The sequence below is a fragment of the Neomonachus schauinslandi genome, chromosome 1 (genome assembly GCF_002201575.2).
Source record: "Neomonachus schauinslandi chromosome 1, ASM220157v2, whole genome shotgun sequence".
Taxonomy (NCBI): Eukaryota; Metazoa; Chordata; class Mammalia; order Carnivora; family Phocidae; genus Neomonachus; species Neomonachus schauinslandi.
Window position 1 is genome coordinate 80,889,185 of NC_058403.1, and position 19,614 is coordinate 80,908,798.

The 19,614-nt window shown below is 45.7% G+C and overlaps 1 protein-coding gene across 3 annotated transcripts in view; it reads left to right on the forward strand.

Annotated features, from left to right (window-relative positions):
- Window positions 1-19,614, forward strand: part of ABCC5 (ATP binding cassette subfamily C member 5) — an 84,993-nt gene that overhangs the window by 30,887 nt on the left and 34,492 nt on the right. Inside the window, exons 6-15 of one of the 3 annotated variants that reach the window (XM_021692586.2) lie at window positions 3,234-3,467; window positions 3,620-3,793; window positions 4,406-4,553; window positions 6,868-7,016; window positions 7,646-7,753; window positions 10,957-11,313; window positions 14,234-14,305; window positions 16,473-16,597; window positions 16,719-16,791; window positions 18,865-19,068. In XM_021692586.2, the coding sequence (XP_021548261.1) occupies window positions 3,234-3,467; window positions 3,620-3,793; window positions 4,406-4,553; window positions 6,868-7,016; window positions 7,646-7,753; window positions 10,957-11,313; window positions 14,234-14,305; window positions 16,473-16,597; window positions 16,719-16,791; window positions 18,865-19,068 (1,644 nt within the window). Of the gene's footprint in view, window positions 1-760; window positions 4,142-4,405; window positions 4,554-6,867; window positions 7,017-7,645; window positions 7,754-10,956; window positions 11,314-14,233; window positions 14,306-16,472; window positions 16,598-16,718; window positions 16,792-18,864; window positions 19,069-19,614 lie in introns of those variants that run through there. The other 2 variants (XM_021692585.2, XM_021692584.1) reach the window with 2 other exon arrangements.

Below are 19,614 nucleotides of genomic sequence, written 5' to 3' on the forward strand. Positions count from 1 at the left end.
TTCTTTTTAAATTGGAAATTGAAGAATCAGCCTGGTTTTGAGATTAGTGCTAGCAATGAGCATACCTTCTGTTCTGTGGATTTAAATCCTTTCAAGGAACACCCATTTTAGATTTTTGCACATTTTCTAATATGGCACAACTTTCAAACTGGCTTAGTCTGTTCTTACAGAAATCTGTGTAAGAACCGACTCCCCAGATAGGGGGATATTTCTTTTATCCCCTCAGGCATCGCTGAACCTTGGTAGCCATATGCAGAATATATGAATAAACGACCAAGTTCGTGTGTATGTATGTTTTTTTAACTGGCTGGACGATCCAAGGTTTCAGTGATGCCAGTGGACCAGCGCTCTGTGCAGAGTGTCCAGAGGTCACAATAGTGTTAATGGAGTACCAGAAAGCTTAAGGGTATGGTCCTGACCTAAGATGAGTGGCCAGACTTGCTAAAGTTAGAGATGATATGTGGCCTTCTTGGATATGAACAGTTTAAAAAGACCAGGCCTGACCTATGATTTTTGTGTAAAGAATTAGCATCCACCCTGTAGATCTGCAAGAGAAGGCTACCTCCTGCAGTGCTGTATCTTGGTGAATGCTAACTCTGCTCAAGGGCCTTTTGGGGGAAAGGGCAGTGAATAGCCTCTAGAGAGGTAAGTTTCCCACCCTCCCAACCTCTCCCCAGCTGCAGCTTGCTTGATGCTGTCAGGATCTGGATTTGGGGGGAGTCTCTCTGTAGTGGAACCAGTGACAGAAGCTGTTCTTTAGAATTTTCAGGATGGCTGTATTCTGCGGTCAGAATGAGAGAGTCAAGCTGGGCAGAATCTCTCGCCAAGAGTTCAGGTAAGGTAATGTTTATTCACTGGGAATGCTTTCCACAGCCAGACAGCTATGCTGACAATCTCTCGAGTTTTTTTCCCAGTTTGTTTACGTTTAAATGATGTTTGTAACTTCTTTAAAACTAAATTTTGGATGGATTTTTTTCATGAAAACCTTTTTTTCTTTATCCCATACATACAAAATGGTTTGAAATGTAATTGTTTTTTTAAAGAACCCTATGTGTTGGAAATTCTTTAATCTGCTGTTTCCTCTTTTCCCCCCCCTCCGAAAATTTTACATAATGTAAGCTTCATTATGTCTTTTACCTTCCCCCGGCTCCCCACCTCCGGGAGGTACTAATGCTCTTACCCAGTGCTGAAAAATGGCACTGTAAAGGTATGGGAAGGAAGGAACCCAAAACTACAACCTGCTGTCCTTTCACGCCTTCCTCTGGAGACTGTTCCATCAGTGCTGAGGTGTGTGAGAAAAATGCTTTACGGCACCGCCATCTTACTGAGTTGCTTCACGTGAGGAAAAATGGGGTTTTGACCCTGCCACTCAGTGACTCAGTTCCACATTTTGGATTGCATACTGGAAAAGAAGCCAATCTTCTTGCTAGTAAACCAACAACCCAGCTGTATGCAGTGGTGACCCAAACAATGGATATAAACCTAAAAATCCGAGGGAGGGGAGACGTGGAATACAATAGTTCTTGGGATCTGAAATCTCCTATTTATTTGATCAGGTTACTTACTGATGCTTGACAGAAATCTGATTGGTGGGGATCTCTTAGGATCTGGTGGACATCTGGTATTAATTTCCTTCCAGGAAAAATGAGAAATGCCAGTTAACCCAGAGAGCATCTGGGTTCTGGAATTCAGCATTAGCCGCCTCAGGACAATTGTGTCTGGCCTCCATTTTTGTCTGTCGTTCAGAGCTGGCTTCCACCTACAAGTACCCTGTGCTATGAGGATCCGGGGTAGTTGGGTGGATGGGGTTTCTCGTTCTTTTTTTTTTTTTTTTTTTTCCCCTTCCTTCAGGGTGGGGGATCGGTTTGGCTTTCTTTTGTTGTGGTTTGTTTTCTCTCATTTTCGGCAAGATCAATTTTAGCTGCAAGGACTTGAAAAAAAGACTCTGAAGGATGCCGCCCCATTTTTCCTTGAGGCCTAGATTTTTGTATTCTGTCCTGAACAGAAGTCATCCGTCACAGCCTGCTGAACCAGTAGCACCCAGGGATTTTTTTTTTTTTTTTAAGCAGAGTTCCCTCTTTGGGGGGAGTTTTTAGTTTAGTTTTGTTTTGTTTTTAATTCTCTTTCCTTAGCAGCAAGGTCTTACTCTCGGAGAATCTACCCCATTGCAGACTCACTGCAACTTCAGGAGCCTTAATCGATTAAGTGCCGTCAGCTCGATGTACTACTCCGGACTCTGGCAACAGCTATGGGTTCTATTCTGTATTTCCACTGTGTGTAGCGAAAACAACAGTCGGAGGCCAGATGACGTGTTAGATGGCCAGCCTTGTAAAAACTCGACTCTGTATGTTCCCATGTATGTTACCGCAATGCTCCTTCTGTTGTACAGTCTGTGAGATACTCTTTGAAGATGGTACTTTTATTTTATATTTTGTTTCATTTTCAATAAAAGTACATTACCTCCCACTTGCTGGTATTGAATCCTGTCGCTGAATGTGCCTTGTGTGAGTGTGTGCTCCGGCGTTGCAGGACCTCAGAGCTGGAGGTGGCACTCGGTGGTTCTTGGGGGCTGGCTGCCTTCCCTCCCCGCGGGTGGTGGTAGACATATGCTACCTGAGGTAACACGTTTTCGTTTTTGGGAGGGAGTGGGGAGTGGGGAGGGCCCACGGGAGGGTTTCTGGATTTTGGAATAGTCTGCTTTGTTTGCTCTCTTCTGTACTATTAAACTGCCGATGTTTATTTTCAGGAATGTTTTGCAAATGCACTTCTCACTCTTCCCCAGTCCAACTGTAGGTACACTGTTCCTTTTTATCAAATAAGCACGTTTGAAACGATCCAAAAAAAAAAAAAAAAGGGTCTTAATTTCATTTAAAGACATGTATCAGTGTGTGGAGAGACTGGAGTAAGGTCAAATATATACTTTTTAATGACCGTGTGTTTAGAATTAATTTCAGCTTATGGACAGGTTTATGTTACATTAGAAAGAGGAACGGTTTTGGTGGTGTCCTTAAGGAAGAAAACAATCCAGATGAGGCCGACCTCCCGCGAAACGCCTTGAGTAAATATCCGCGGGCGAGTCGTCAGTCGTATTTGGTCCTTCAAGGTCTTCCTCTGCTTCTGTATGTAGCGCTGTCACAGTGGAGCTGCTTCCTCTTTCTAACTTAACATAAAACTGCGGCATGGTGTGTGGGTGCCGTGGAGATGTTGACAGTGGTGTGTGTTTCTCCCTGTAGGCCTTCGTGGTGAAACACCTCTTGGAATACACCCAGGTCACAGATTCTAACCTCAAGTACAGCTTGCTGTTAGTCCTGGGCCTCCTCCTGACGGAAGTCGTGCGCTCGTGGTCACTCGCGCTGACTTGGGCATTGAATTACCGAACTGGTGTCCGCCTGCGGGGGGCCATCCTAACCATGGCATTTAAGAAGATCCTTAAGCTAAAGAACATTAAAGAGAAGTCTGTGGGTGAGGTGAGTGAGGGGTGTTTGCTTCAGGGCAGAGAGAAAGGTCCCGGCTTGAGCTCTTTCTTTCATTTGGATCTCTGCTTTGCCCTTCATCTTCCTCCTGAGACAAGTGACTGGGGTCCTTGCGGGGTCCTCTCATTGCTCTTTGTGTCTCGTAGCTCATCAACCTGTGCTCCAACGACGGGCAGAGGATGTTCGAAGCAGCCGCTGTGGGCAGCTTGTTGGCTGGAGGACCCATTGTTGCCATCTTAGGCATGATTTATAACGTAATTATTCTAGGACCAACAGGCTTCCTAGGATCAGCTGTTTTTATCCTCTTTTATCCAGCAATGGTGAGTAAGCCTCCTTGCTGTATCGTAGCAGCTTCTCCTTAAATGAGCTTCTCCTTAAACTTCTCCACTAGGTTTTATATAGTAGGCGTCGCTGAGGTGTCACATCTCTGATTGGAAATTTCCTCAGAGCAGGTACCTGGTTTGGAAAAGTCTGGAAAGAGCTAGGCAGTGTTCAGTCCCTAGGCAGAATTTTGTCTTGAGAGGAAGTAAGATGTCCTGTGAATAAAGGCCATGACTCTTAAGGAGATTTTAAAAAGAGAGTCTGAGTGAAGGAGGAGGCCAGCAGCTGAACTCTGCCCTTAAGAACACGGTAGTGTCTGAGTCCCTTCGTCTCAATTTGCTGCTAACTGATAGGACTCTTCTGCTTCCCTTTGGTAGCACTCAATAACCATAATGAGAACAAATACTTTACTTGTCTTAACTTCCTTACAAAAGGATAAGAATTAAATATTTTATTATAATTTAAAAGACCACTTTTATTAAAAGGCAGTGCAACTACATGATGCTCATTTTATTTATAATAATCTTAAACAGATTTATTTCCCAGAAAGACTAGACAGTTCTTAAATTTGAATAAGCCCTGACTTGGCATGACATCGCTTTTCCTTTCAGATGTTTGTATCACGGATCACTGCATATTTCAGGAGAAAATGTGTGACCACCACAGATGAACGTGTCCAGAAGATGAATGAAGTTCTCACTTACATTAAATTTATTAAAATGTATGCCTGGGTCAAAGCATTTTCTCAAATTGTTCAAAGTGAGTTTACAGATTTCATATGTGCATGTGGTATAAGGTCCTTGCTTCCTGAGCACATTAGCTGCTAGGAACCCTAATGTCATAGGATCATAATATCTTCTTATAATATCTTATGATCTTTATATTGAAAGGGATTTTAGAGACTTGAACTCATAATCTTATCTCGCATAGGAGGAAATTAAGACCAGAAAATTGTGATTTTTTTTTTCCCCCAAGATAACTAAGCTAGTTATAAGCAGTTCATTCAGATGCAAACCCCCCTATCTATACTGTCATCCTACCTGTAATTTTGTGGCCTGGCTATGAAGACATCACAGAAAACATTATCAAGTTGTCTTCTGAGAGCTCCCCCCTTCCCTACCTGCCAAAGGTGCGTGTGCATCGCAGGTGTGAGATGTGTGAGGTGTAAGATCCTGGGGGAGGGGGAGAAGGGCCGCGCTGGGGGTCAGGACAGCTGGACTCTGGGCCTGCCTCAGCTACTCGGTCATCGGGGTTTTTGGTTTGTTGTTTTCTTATCTTTTCAAACAATTGACTTATGTTGAGTCACAAGGCCCCATCCTGGTCCTATCCTGCTTCTCCTGATCAGTAAATTCAATGCACACATAAACATGTCTAATATGTGAATGCCACAACGCTTAGAGGAATAATTGGCATTAGACTGGACATTCAAAAAGGTCTCAACAGAAGTTGGAAAAGTGGGCCTTAAAAAAGGTGGCATTTCAGAAGGGTACATTTAAAGGCACTTTAGAGTGCCTTTCAGGAGAAAAAAGAAGGCATGTTTCCACTTAAACTTACTTCATAAAAGATGTGGGCTGTTCATTGACCATCACCTCACAGTGAGCTAACTTGAATACATTGCAGTTACAAAAGTTAATGCAGTTTTAGGTTGAATAGAAATCCAGTGTTCAGATCAAGGAAGCTGTTTTATTTTAACTGTTTGATTTATCAATTAAACCTTCAGGAACATTGTGTCCAGTTCATAAACTTTATTTATCAGTGGGTCATCAGGAGGAGGGGGCCACTCAGAGGTGTCCAGCAGTGGGTTAGGCAACTTTCATTGCCAGTGGAATGGAACCGATGGATGCTAATTGGATATCTGCCAAGCATGTTGCAAGCAGGGTGACTGCTGATGGTCCTTTCTGCCTCTCTCATTCTGTGGTTTTATAATTTTCTTTCTGAGAGGCCACTCATCCTTCAGCCCCTGACTTTGGTATCTTTACCTCTGTATATTGGTTTGAAGAGTGTTCTTTCTCATTATGGACTTAGGTAAGGTATATGGTAAATGTGAAAGCAATGGGTTAGATTTTTAAAAATATGACATATGAGCTAGCTCTGAAGATAGTTCCCAATGTCTTGAGCAGTGGTAATACTCTAAGGTCAGTACAAAGCTTCTCAGAAGAATTGCTTTTATGTTTAAAAACTTTTAAAGACACACACACATACACATACACAAAACTTGCCACTTTATTGTCATACCTCCTACTCCATGGTCTTTAGTACTCTAGGGTTGCTCTGTTAATAAGGGTCTCTGTTTTGCAAATATTTAAGAAAAATCATTCTGCCTACAAAAATTGTATTTCACTCACCTTCTGTCAATCATCTCACTGCTTTTTGTGTGAAAGCCTCTACCCAGCACTGACATACGGTAGGCACTGTAATAAATCTGCGTTCTTTTTAAATTCTCCATTACCGTGGTGTAGTCTTCCCTGTTGTTTGCTGGAAATAAACAACAACCAGGTAGGCAAACAAAACTGCCCTTTGCAGATACAATTACTGTGTTCATCCCTTCTAGATGTAAGATGTTTGCAAGAAAAACCAGACTGAAGGCAGAAGATGTTCATTGCACTGATATGTAGGGACTGCTTTCTGTTAGATTCATTCTGTGACTTGATTCCATTTCAAACCTCAGGCTTATGTACCAGCATTAATAGTGATAACTCTTAGTCATGTTGACCTAGGTTTTGCATCATGGGTGTTAAGGAGTTGTTTTAAAACCTATGTGGCTGGGCGCCTGGGTGGCTCAGTTGGTTAAGCGACTGCCTTCGGCTCAGGTCATGATCCTGGAGTCCCAGGATCGAGTCCTGCATCAGGCTCCCTGCTCGGCAGGGAGTCTGCTTCTCCCTCTGCCCCTCCCCCCTCTCATGTGCTCTCTCTCTCAAATAAATAAATAAAATCTTTAAAAAAAAAAAAAACCTATGTGGCTGAAGACCTACCAAGTCTTCTTTGGTGACAGAGGACCAATATCCCACGGTTTCTTTTGACCTGCTTTAAAATTGGCTTGCTTTTCATCAGTTGGCTTGCTTTTTATTCTTAGAAATCCGAGAGGAGGAACGTCGGATCTTGGAAAAAGCTGGGTACTTTCAGAGCATCACTGTTGGAGTGGCTCCCATTGTGATGGTGATTGCCAGTGTGGTGACCTTCTCTGTTCACATGACCCTTGGCTTTGATCTCACCGCAGCACAGGTCAGTGAACCCTCAGGGCTTGGGGAGATTTTAGAAATACCACATATAGAGATGTTCTGGTGCTCTTGTTTCTGGATTTTGAGGTGCCCCCAGTAATCAGAAGGTATTTTTTCTTTCATGTGATTAAGCCAGGAAGAGTGGCGATTCAGCCCTAAGCACGAATAACATGTGGCTTGTTTTAAATCAACCCAACTTTGGATTTAATTCTGAAAATACAGATCATCCTTTGGTTCAGATTTACTGAGAATTTTAATTGCAGGTCTCATAAAAACTCTACCTTTAAAAAAAAGCATACATGGGGCACCTGGGTGGCTCAGTCAGTTAAGCATCCGACTCTTGATTTCTGCTCAGGTCATGATCTCAGGGTCGTGAGATCAAGCCCTATGTTGGGCTCCACGCCCAGGGGGACGTCTGCTTGGGATTCTGTCTCCCTCCTTTTCAGCCCCTCCCCCCCCACTCACATGCACATGCTCGCTCTCTCCAATAAATAAATGAATCTTAAAAAAAAAAAAGCATACGTGACTCATACCAATTTGACAGTCAGGTTGCTGCCTTCCTTAAATCGATGTCTTGTTGTTTTTGTTGTAGATTCTCATCACGTTCAGTTTCTTTTCTTTTCCTATTTCCAGGCTTTCACAGTGGTGACTGTCTTCAATTCCATGACTTTTGCTTTGAAAGTAACACCATTCTCCGTAAAATCCCTCTCGGAAGCATCGGTTGCCGTTGACAGATTTAAGGTGAGAGGCTCCCTTCCCTTCCTCTATGTCAGGAGCCGTCCTGGCAAAGCCACAGCTGCCTTTATTCCAATGGACCACACAAGGCTGGCCATACTTGGCTTTTGTTCACCTCTAGCTCTTTGTCCAGCTGGTAAGAAAGGGGGCAGTAGAGGAGAGTGAATTAAGGGATGGGAATAGTTACCTTTTCAAGTGAATGTGAAATTTTACTTTTTGTTGACAGCCCATCTAGTTTTGGGCTCCCAGGATTTTGTTCTCCTTCAGAGCGAGGCCCTTCTTCCTTGGCCTGACTTGGGTGTATGTCCTAAAAAACTCCTGGGCCTCTTTCGGTGATTCAAACCGGAAGATCCGAACTGTTAGGTGACTGTCAGCTTTTCCTCACCTCGATCTACCGTTGCATCGACCTCTACCAAAATGCTATTGTCATTTTGATTGGTCGATATGCTACGCCCTTTTCCATGCTTTCTTTTTCCCGCCCTGTAGTCACCACTCCTGATGCAGGGAATGCAGTGACATGGGAATAGTCGTACAATGAGATCATGTTGCAAAGTGCAGCTAAGGAAATATCAGGTTTTTTCTGGAGGTGGTTAGTTGATCATGCTTTAACTGTGTTCTTTATGCCTTCAGAGTAATACAAATAGATGATACAAGAGGTCAATAGATTCGGGAGGGTGAGGGGAAGGAGCAGCACCTGTGTGGGCTGGAATTCCTTGACAATGCCCCTGCAGGGAGTAGCTCCTATATTCCTGCCAAGCCTTCTTGTCTAGTGCAGAACAATGAAAAAACGATGCTGGTTGCTTGAAGGTTTGGGGGGAACAAATTGAGACTCATGGAGAATATGAAGAATGGAGAAGAGCTTTCCAAGATTTATTTATATTCTACTTGTTTACAGTTAACAAGGTGAATTTTGTTTGGGCAAGAATGCCAGTCCTCAGGAATGCATCCCCAGCTCTGTGCCCTCCCTCCCTCCAGCCTGGCTGCTAGAAGGCGAAGAGCCAGAGCCATAAAAAAGAAATAGTCTAATTGTAATCAGAGCTTTATTTTGCTGAGTCTGCAATACCTAGTCATGGAAGAAAGCATATGTTTTGACCATAAGATTGTCCTCCTGTCATTGTTAGTTGATAATATAGGTTTGTTCACCCTATGTTTCTCAAGGGCTTTCTTTTCTTCCATTTACCAGTGGGGATTTGCATTTGCAGGTGGCTTTTCACACCACAGCTCCCTCCTCTATCCAGGGAACTTCAGAGTTAATAATAGAAGCAAAATCACCCACAGCTGTATTATATGCCCCTTGAGACTTCAGTTCCATTCTGTCTTATTCTTCTTGGCAGGCTCCTCCTGCCCCTCCTGTCCCTCCTCCTTCCCCCCACCCTCCCCTTCCCCTACCTTCTCCACCTGCTAGGAGGATGATAACAGGTAGAAAGGGGTAAGAAGCCACCTTGTGACTTTTCTAAGATTGTTGTCAGTAGAGGGTTGCCAGTTTTAGCAAATAAAGAGACAGGACCCCCAGTTAGTTAATAACCACATGGGATATACCTATACTACCAAATTATTCATTGTTTATCTAGAATCAAAATCTAACTAGATGTTCTGTATTTTATCTGGCAACCTCTGTCCCCTCTTCTGCTCAACAGATGTACTCTGAGTGCATGAGGGTTCTGTTTTGATAGTTGGTGTCCTATGGTAAAGTTGAGGTTTATGGTTTATGTACCTCTAAGATTCTGTTGTCCTGGCAGGTGCCAGTCCAAGTAGATATAAATTCAAGTGTTGTGAGTCCCTTGTGTGCCTCCGCATGTCTCAAGAGGAGGACAGGCTGCAGGGAGCCCATGGGAAGGAAATGGGGAAGGAGCTGTGCAAACTGGAGCACTGGCTTATTTTTTTAATAGTCCATGAGGCCTGAAAGATCCCTTTAATAACTCCTTAGAGGAGAGAAATGATGGGAATTCTGTCAGCGTATGGTTTTACTCTGAACGTGGTCAAAATATTTGGCATGTTACTCTTAGCTCAGTCAATCCAGAAGGCTCTGAACAAATGAAACCAACAGCTGTTTTTGGAAAATTAAACCTAAGGTTGATGAAGAGTAATGGTTATCGAGGGTATTTAGAACCACGACACTTCTGGGAAGATTGGAGTTTAGGATCTAGGAGCAAGGACTTGCTCTAGGGGTGGGAGATTATATGTTACATTTACTAACACCGGCAAACTTTAAAACAGTTGGGGGTTCTCAGTAAATAAGCAGAGTCCTGACTCTGAAAGGCACCTTAAGGCATCTTAAGTCTTTCTAATGTTTCAAAAAAAAGTTTTTTGTTTTTTTTTTATCATATTGGGAATCCAGCTGGGATTCTGTGGAGATCTGCAGTTTAAGAGAGTTGTCAGAAGTGGGTTCAAGATCATGGGCACTTATAATAAGGTTTAGTATGGTCAGTGTTTCAAATCTCATTTCAGAAATACTTAGCTTTTCAATCATTCCACTTTTCTTCCCTAACATAATTCAGAGGGACTGTGGGAATGAGTGGGAGGAAAGTCTTGTTGTCTCCCCAAGTGTATTTCTGAGATTCCCTTCACTTCTTCCCAAGTCCATTCCTTTGGTTGTTTGAATCCTCACAAGTTTCAAGGCAGAACTTTGAAGACATGAGAGCTTGGCAAGAAGAGGCACTCTGCCGATGATAAACCCAAGCAAGCTAGGCATGGTCACCATCTCGGCTCGCCTCTCCCCACACACATGTGCCATGTGGTTGCTGAGGGGAGCGCACAGGCTTTGCGGCTCCGCAGGAGTGTTCTGGAAGGGAAACACAGTGATTGGGATCCATCTAGGAGAGCAGCATGCCCTTTGGTTTTTCTGCTTGCATTTTACTGCTTGCTCTTCAGCAAGTCATGGGTGAGAACAAGGGGCTGCATACGGGTTAGTTAAATGCACTTTGGCCATACTAGATTGGCAGAAAGGAAAAGGTAGGTTAGGATGTGATTGGCAGTGTAGAGCGTTGGGCCATTGAGAAGGCCCCTGTCCCTCCTGAGGGTGTCCCCACACCCCCGTGACCTCTCGCTGGGCCTGAGGCTGGGCTACACTAATGAGCTACCTTTTGCCCTTCAGCTTCCTTCCACTGTATAGCCTGATGTGTTTTGCCGCGTGAGTGTGCGCCCTAGGCTTGTCCCCCTGGTCTTGGTCCAGTGTCTCATCTTTGCACCTCTCTCACAACTCCTATCAGAGTTTGTTTCTGATGGAAGAGGTTCACATGATAAAGAAAAAACCAGCCAGCCCTCACATCAAGATAGAGGTGAAAAATGCCACCTTGGCATGGGACTCCTCCCACTCCAGTATCCAGAACTCACCCAAGCTGACCCCCAAAACGAAAAAAGACAAGAGGGCTGCCAGGGGCAAGAAAGAGAAGGTGAGACCGCTGCAGCGCGCTGAGCAGCAGGCCGTCCTGGCAGAGCAGAAGGGCCACCTCCTCCTGGACAGTGACGAGCGGCCCAGTCCCGAGGAGGACGAGGGCAAGCACATCCACCTGGGGAGCCTCCGCCTGCAGAGGACACTGTACAGCATCGACTTGGAAGTCGAGGAGGTAAGCCCGGTGCCTCCCCACTCCCCACCTGCACCCCGTCTGTCCGCAGGTGTCTGCGGGCATCTCCTCCGGCACGAGTGGGCAGTCGCCTTCCTTACACCAGAGTACCTGGTGGCTGGGACTGGTTGGAACTAACGAGCGAATCCGGCCACTCCAGCTCCACAAAGGAGTCTTCAGGCATCTAACAGTAGGCCTTAATACCAGCTGATCTCATGAGATGCTCATTTGACAAGCAAGGAAATGAAGAGTTCAGGTGGATTTTCCAAGACTTTGCCCTGAATAGATTCTAATTGTTACAGTTGTATGTGAGCTGTAATAATTATTTCTGGTTATCATAACTCTGGGTGAGCTTCTCGTTACCAGCAGGCTGTGCAGAGCACAGACCCTGGTCCATATAAGAGCCCTCAGGGCTGCTCTTATTGACAAATCTCTTGTAATTATTTATCTCCTTATTTATCTATTTTTATTGCAGCATAATAGCCAGTGTTCTATTAGTTTCAGGTGTACAACATACTGATTCTGTAATTGTTGATTTTTCATATAAAGGAAGGATCGTTATGATGTGTGATGTCACAGCCTGGATAGCACAGGACTAGAATCTCTCCGAGGGGCTCCTGGGCAGAGTGGCTGGAAGAGAGTCCAGTTCGGGGCTTTGCAGACACAGTCTGTGACCGTTCAGAGGGGCACAGATGTATATGTACATCTGTCGTCGGCTGTTTTCTGAGTGCCAGCTTTATGCCAGGCACCGTTCGTTGTGGGGCTGGGCTGTAGCCGCTGGAAACCAAACGGACAAAAACCTCTGTGCTCCTGTAGCGTAGGTTTTAGTGGGCAAAGACAGATAGTAAATGAGTAGAGTATATGGTATGTCAGATGGTGATAAGGGCCCTGAGGACGAGAGGGAGTGGTGGGCCGGAGCAGGTGTGGTTGCAATTTAAATAGGCTGCCTGAGGGAAAGCCTCATTTGAAAAGTGGTATCTGAGCAAAGGCTGGAAGGAGGCGAGGGCGTGAGCCATATGGGTATCTGGAGGAAGAACATTCCAGGCAGAAGGAACAGAAGCGCAGAGGCCCCGAGTGTGCAGTGTACGTATTCCCCAGCAGAGTGAGCACGGGAGAGAAGGGCAGATGCTGGGGGCAGAGAGGCGGCTGGGGTGCCGAGCCTCCTCTGGTGACTTTGCCTTTACTCCGAGTGGGAAGAGAAGCCTTGGGAGGGTTTGGAGAAGAATGATATGATCTGACTTCTGTATGAAGAGAAACATCCTAGCTTCTGGATTCAGAAGAGTGTGGAGGCAAACAAGGAAGGAGAGCAGTTAACCCCGGAGAAGCATATCTTGGACCGAGGAGGGTGATGAGCCATGTTTATCGGCATAACTGGAGCTGGGGGTAGTGGGTTTTCACGCGGTGTACATCAGTATCAGCAGCTGACTAAGGCATGTTACGTGGATCCAGAGCCAAACTGAAGAGAGAAAAGCTCCCAGCTCTTGAAAGCTGCCACCAAGAGCAGATGGTCCTTCATGACCACACCTGAAACCACTAGTGTAGTTCATCACTGGCCACCACGCACGTCCGTTTTTGACTTCCGTTAACTCTTCACCACAGGCTTCTTATTTAATAGTGATTTTCTTGATTATTGAGGCAGCTCCATTACATTTCTCATCAGCCTTATTAGAGGATTATTCCTCATTCAGCTGAAATGTACTCTTCTGCTTTCTGTCTTTTGATCCTCATCCTACCCTTTAGAGCCCACATTCACATGACACACCTTTAGCTATTTGGAGAGGGGTACCTTAATTCTTCCAGTGCACCCCTCTCCCCTTCAGGGCGGGGAAGGGGAGTTAATGTTTGCCTGAGATCCTCTGTGCCCGGGGCATTCCACTGTTGGTATCTCTGTTAGTCACCATGGAGTCATGAGAACAGAGTTTTCTCTATGTAAACCTAACTGACTTGCGCAGAGATCGAACCTTTGACTTGGTCTCCTCATTACCATCAGGCTGTAATCTTTCAAACTCTGAAACCATGTCAGAAACTTTATCCAACATACTTTGTCTAAGACACTGTACTTGGTTTTACAAAGATCGCTCCTTCCCTCAAGTTGCTCAAAGCCCAGTGAGAGACGGACAGTGGAAGTAGCCAGACCACGAGCACACAGTTGGCAGGTGCTAGTGGAGCTGAGGTTCCATTCACGACCTGGCTGCCTCCAGAATCCATGCTCTTCTGCACACCAACTCTCCCTTTACTGAGGGATTTGAGCCAATGCAGGGTTGCTAAACAGTGGCCCTTTTGAAATCACCTGCCCGTCCTTGAAAACTCAGAACACCACCTGTTGAGAGCTCACTATTTTGCCTGAAGATATTCAGTTAATCACAGGCTTTCCTCCTCCCCACCCCCACCCCCCCTTTTAAGTGGGATTGATGATATCAATAGTCTTCAGATTCTTGGAAATGTTTTGTAGAAAAATGGAAACAGTGCACATAGTTTTTATTGAAAATAATTTATAGACCCTAGAGGAAAACATCATATAAAATGAAATGAAAACCAACAAAATAATTTTCAAGAGTCCTGCCCTCATTTCCAAAAACAACAAAAATAAACAAATAATCACAAAACATGGGTTGCCAAAAAAGTAAGAAAGAGGCTGGGCTTTTCTAAAAGTAATGTGGGATACCTTCATGTGTGTGGCTTATTTACATTTTCTAAAAGGCTTACACATCCGTTACCTCCCACATACGCCCACAGAAGCCCTCTGAAGTAGGTGGCTGACAGGGAGCAAACAGGGAAGTGAACTTGCAGGGTCACCAGGATGATCGTCTTCCTATTACTGATGGGCTGTCATTGTGTTTTTCCTCGAAGAAGTCAGCAGCCCCTAGAGACGAGTGGTCCATGGCCCTTTAATGACCTTCCTTTCTCTGTGTGCTTTGTCCAGGGTAAACTGGTTGGAATCTGCGGCAGTGTGGGAAGTGGAAAAACCTCTCTCATTTCAGCCATTTTAGGCCAGGTAATATTTTGTTTTGTCTTTGGCCTTTTCTGCCTCTTTCCCTGGAATCTGCCTCACAAGAGTCTTGGGAAGAATGAACTAACTTCCCGAAGAGAGTCAGGAAAGGTAGAAACAAAATGAACCCTTGGTCTGTGTTCTGCCCCCTGCCCCCGCCCCCACATTCCCACCCCTTATCAGCGTTGTATCTGGGAGTGGGCTCAGTGGATACCCGAGGAGTGACTGATTGATACCTAGCTGGAGCCATCCATTTCTCCTGCCTTCTTTTATTCAGCATGTATTTATTGAGTGCCATATGTATGCCAGACAGTGTGTTGGGAAATGTCAGCGATAAGACGTGAACAAACTGCAGACTGCCAACAGAGTGAAGAAGCCGGGCCGGCCAGCATTACCAGCTTCCCTGTCAGAGAGATCTCTGTCAGGATTTGATCTAGAAGCAAAGCCCCACTCTGATTACAACCTAACCATGGAAAGAATTATGCCCTTGGGAGCTGATGGCCTAGCTGGGGAGTTACGCCTTCGAGACACACAAACATAGCACAAGGCAGAGAGCGAATGGTTCACAGAGGGCCCAGCAGAGGGCTGTCAGCGTTCACATGGGGGCAGGGTCAAGGATCATCCAGCTAAGGCAAATTGTCTTTTCCTGTGTTTTAAAACCAAATAATAGGGAAAATCAACAAGGTACTTCCACCTGCTTTTAATCTTGAATCAAACTAGCTTGACTTCGATGGTCGAGATGAGGATAAACTGAAGCTCATTCTTACCTACCTGTGGAGAAGGTCCAATGAGTCATTTCTCCATACTGAGGAAATTAAACACATGCAAGAAGGAGTTGGGGAAGGGTGTTTTGTAGTGTCCCGGTTATGGAATATTTTGTCTTATTCAGTGTCACTGTCACAGTTGATAGAGTGGTACTCTCCTCGGGAGCAGTGGGACCCGGCGTGGTCTGAGGAAGGTTGCATCCAAATCATCTGGAGCTACAGCGCCCCCACCCCACTGCTTTGTGGGACTCCTCATTGGTTGGGCTCAGCCCTTGATCTTTGTAAACAGCCAAAATCTCCTAGGGGTTCTGATCATTTCGGGGTCAGATTTAAGGGTCAATGATGAGAGACACGGGAGATGAAGGGGGAGGTGGTATTGAATGGGGGATGGTTAGGGTAAAAACGGAGTGGGGCTTTGCTTCTAGGTCACATCCTGACAGCAATCTCTGTGCCCGGGAGGCTGGTAATGCTGGCCGGCCTGGCTTCTTGGGAGTTGTGTTGGCAGCCTGCAGTGTGCGTGTTCGTCCCGTAGCAGCTGGAAGAGTTGAGTTTCCGCAGTAGACCCTCCGTGGGTTTCTGAACACTGAGTGCAGAGCAGGGGGCTTTCCAGTTTTGGGGCGGTTGGTACCGCTGTAATGGTGTGTGCTGGGTGCACCTGTGTACGTCCACTGTGTGTTAACGGTGTTTGAGAGGACAAGCTTGGATGTGCAGGATGGGTGACAAAACTTTGTTCAAGCTATAACATCCCTAACCCAAGACAGATGTCTACTGTCAGTCCCAAAAGGAACCCCGAAAGAGGACAAAATGGATAAATCATATCAATCGCTGTGGCTGAAAACACAATTCGAAGCACGTGGCTCATCACGCAGTCTCTTCAATGTTGAACAAGAGGGTCCATCCTCATTAAATGGATACTCTGTAATACTCGTTGATGTCTAACGATTTTTCCCCCCCTTTGGTCCTCATCTTACAGAAGCAGCTGCTTTAGCCAACAGCCTGGATTAATTAATTCTATAGATGAATTGAGGCAGGAACTAGCTCTACATCCTTGCAGCATCCTCCCCAGGGGACTTCTGAAAGAGCCTTCTGCTCTAGTCCTTCCTTTAGTTAAAAGAGTTTGCAATTAGGAAGAAAGGATCTGGAGTAGCTTATGGGCTGCTGAATGAAGTGTTTGTTCACTCAAGTCCTAGATTATGCGGGGTTCCCATCACACCTAAGCAAAGAGAACTTTTATTTTCTTTGCTGCTGTAGCTCTCTATGGAACGAAGGCGAGGTCTGGATTCAGGTCCAAAAAGCATCCAAGGAAATTGCCCAAACTTTGAACTCCGTTGCGGAATTGTGGGGGGTTCTGTTGGCTTAGGGTGGTGGTTTTGCTTCATGATGCCATTGGATGGTGTCTGTCTCCCTAGATGACACTTCTAGAGGGCAGCATTGCAGTCAGTGGAACCTTCGCTTATGTGGCCCAGCAGGCCTGGATCCTCAATGCCACTCTGAGAGACAACATCCTCTTTGGGAAGGAATTTGATGAAGAAAGGCAAGGAATGTTTGGTTTCTGTCATGCTTTCCGTCTTGGCCGTGTGAGACGCAAGGCAGCCCACGTCAACAGGCTCTGCTCCAACCATGTCCCTGATGCTAAGTGTCTTTATGTCCTTCAGATACAACTCTGTGCTGAACAGCTGCTGCCTGAGGCCTGACCTGGCCATTCTTCCCAACAGTGACCTGACTGAGGTACCGACCTTCTGCCCCTAATGGGGCAGTGCATTGAGCAGAGAGGATTCTGGAAGATGGGTGGCAGGGCGGTGCCAGAGCCACCTCCTAGTAATGTATCTTAAATGTGGGAGCACCTACATGGGGAGTTTTGCTTTCATTGGAACTTTATGTTCGGAAAGCATTTGTTCCTTAGGGCAGGGTTATCAACACTACTTGTTTTCAGCATATAAATATTTCATGTCATGTGGATTTTTTTTGGTGAGAGTGCATGAGCTCATGTGCACACGGCGGGGGTAGGGGATGGAGGGAAAGGGAGAGAGAGCATTTTTTAATTTATTTATTTGAGAGAGAATGAGAGAGAGCAAGCACATGAGAGGGGGGAGGGTCAGAGGGAGAAGCAGACTCCCCACTGAGCAGGGAGCCCGATGCGGGACTCGATCCAGGGACTCCAGGATCATGACCTGAGCCAAAGGCAGTCGCCCAACCAACTGAGCCACTCAGGCGCCCGAGAGAGAGCATTTTAAGCAGGCTCCACGCTCAGTGAAGAGTCCCACTCCGGGCTTGATCTCACGACCCTGAGGTCATAACCTGAGCCGAAATCAAGAGTCAGACACTTAACCGACTGAGCCACCTTGGCGCCTTGTATGTCATGTGGATTTTAAACAAAATCCCATTGTTGGTTCAGAGTTAATGTTTTCTACGCTATTCATTTGAAAACCGTAAGTCAAGCATGTGCTTGTTGAGGTTCTTCTCTGAACTTTATTCTGCTAACCAACCTCCTCATTCATACACAGTCTGTGGAGAGCCCTCTTCAATTAGAAAGAGAGAGGCCTTAGCACAAACCCTTCTCTCTTTGGCTCTCTGCCTTGGAGCAGTTTGCAGAGGCGTTTCTTTGGAACTGGCTTGTGTTCTTTGGTGTTGACTCTTGTTTCCCATGACCTGCCCCGAAGGTCTCTGGAGCTAGCATTTTATTCAGCTGACTTCAGTTAAATCCTTCAAACCGGATTTGGTGAATGGTTTCATTAGTTCACTGGTTCTCAAATCTTAGTCCCCAGACCCATAGTGGATCAGCAGCAACAGTATTATTGGGAACTGGTTAGCAATGCAGATTCTTAGGCCTCACCCCACACCTACTGAATCAGAAACTGTAGGGGCAGGTCCCAACCATCCGTTTCAACAAGCCCTAGAGGTAATTCGGATACATGCTCAGATGTGAAATCTCTGAATTCAGTGTTTTTTTAAGGACAAGTTCTTTGTTTTTTTTTAATTACAGAGCCAGTTACCATTTGACAATTGATTTATTCATGTGTTCATTTAGTAACATTTATCAGAGGCTTGTCATGTGCCAGCTCCTTATGCAGAAACTGCTGGGCACTAGGAATATAAAGGACTAGGATAATGATCTGTGCCCTCAAAAAGCTTACAATTGAGAGGATGGGATACCCGAACAAATAACTATAAAATAAGCTGATAAAAGCTCTCAAAACTTTTAGAAAAAAAATTAAAAAAAAAAAAAGTCCCCTTTCTTTTGGGCAGTAGTAGAGACGAGGGTGGGGGGAGGTTTCACAGAGGAGAGGGTGCTGGAACTGAGCAGATACAGTACAGAAAAGGCATCACAGTCATGTGAGGGTTCATAATGGACACACAATTTAAAATGGCTTAGATGCCAGGGAGTGGAAGAGAGGTTGGTTGGCAGTGGAGACTGAGAGCTGCCGTGGAGCCAGGTGGCAAAGAGCTTGCTTTCTATGACATGTTGGCTTAGATTTTATTCTTTAGGGCTCTTGAAAGACAGTTTTCAGCAAGGGTGGGACATGGTCAACTTTGTGCTTTGGAAAGATCTTTCTGCCCACAGAGAATGGATTGGAGTGGTATGTCAAGGCGGAGTTCTGGGGAAGGCAGAGTTGTCTTCTCTGGGCTGGCTCCCGCAGTTCCAGTGTGGGCCCTGGAGGATCAGAGTGGCACTTCCTCCAGGTGGGGAATTCAGTAGAAGGAGCGGGTTTGTGGAGCAGAGGAGCAGTGACTGGGGGTGATCGCTGAGCTTGGTATTGGACTTGAGCTGGAGGCTTCACTGTGCTTTCTGGACTCTTGTAGATTGGTGAGCGAGGAGCGAACCTGAGTGGTGGGCAGCGCCAAAGGATCAGCCTGGCCCGGGCCTTGTATAGTGACCGGGACATCTACATCCTGGATGACCCCCTCAGTGCCTTAGATGCCCACGTGGGCAACCACATCTTCAGCAGTGCTATCCAGAAGCACCTCAAGTCCAAGACAGTTCTGTTTGTTACCCACCAGTTACAGGTATGGGGCATTCTTGCCCAGGCTGCCCACCTTGGCTTGGGAAATCAGAAACAGGGAGGTGGGCTTGGTCCAGGTCCCTCCATGGAACTCCTTAGAGCTTCCTGGAATCAATGTTTATTTTCTCAGCAAATAGCCCCCAGCCCATTGTACCAATAAAGCTCATCGTACTGATGTACCAGATGGCCATCTGAATTAGAAATCCTCAGAGCTTGTTAGCTTTTGCATATAAATCAGTAAGTAAAAGGGCTGAGAGGAGTAGGCTGCAACTGGAGTTTGCGTATGAGATCGTTTGGAAAGCATCTTGTTAATATCTATATGCAAGTGGGAACTGTTTAAGGAAAACAAGCTCTTCTCCCTCTGTCATGCCAAGACAAGCAGCCACTTTGGAGAGCAGCTCCAGGATGTTGCCATCTGCTTTGCATATGTTGTCAGGTTTAGGGGGCTCATCCCCCATTCTGCCGCAGAAAGTCTGTAACCGTGTGCTTCTGGGTACAGCGAAGGGGTGTGAAGTTTAATGCAAGGCTCGTGTGACTCCATCAACAGATC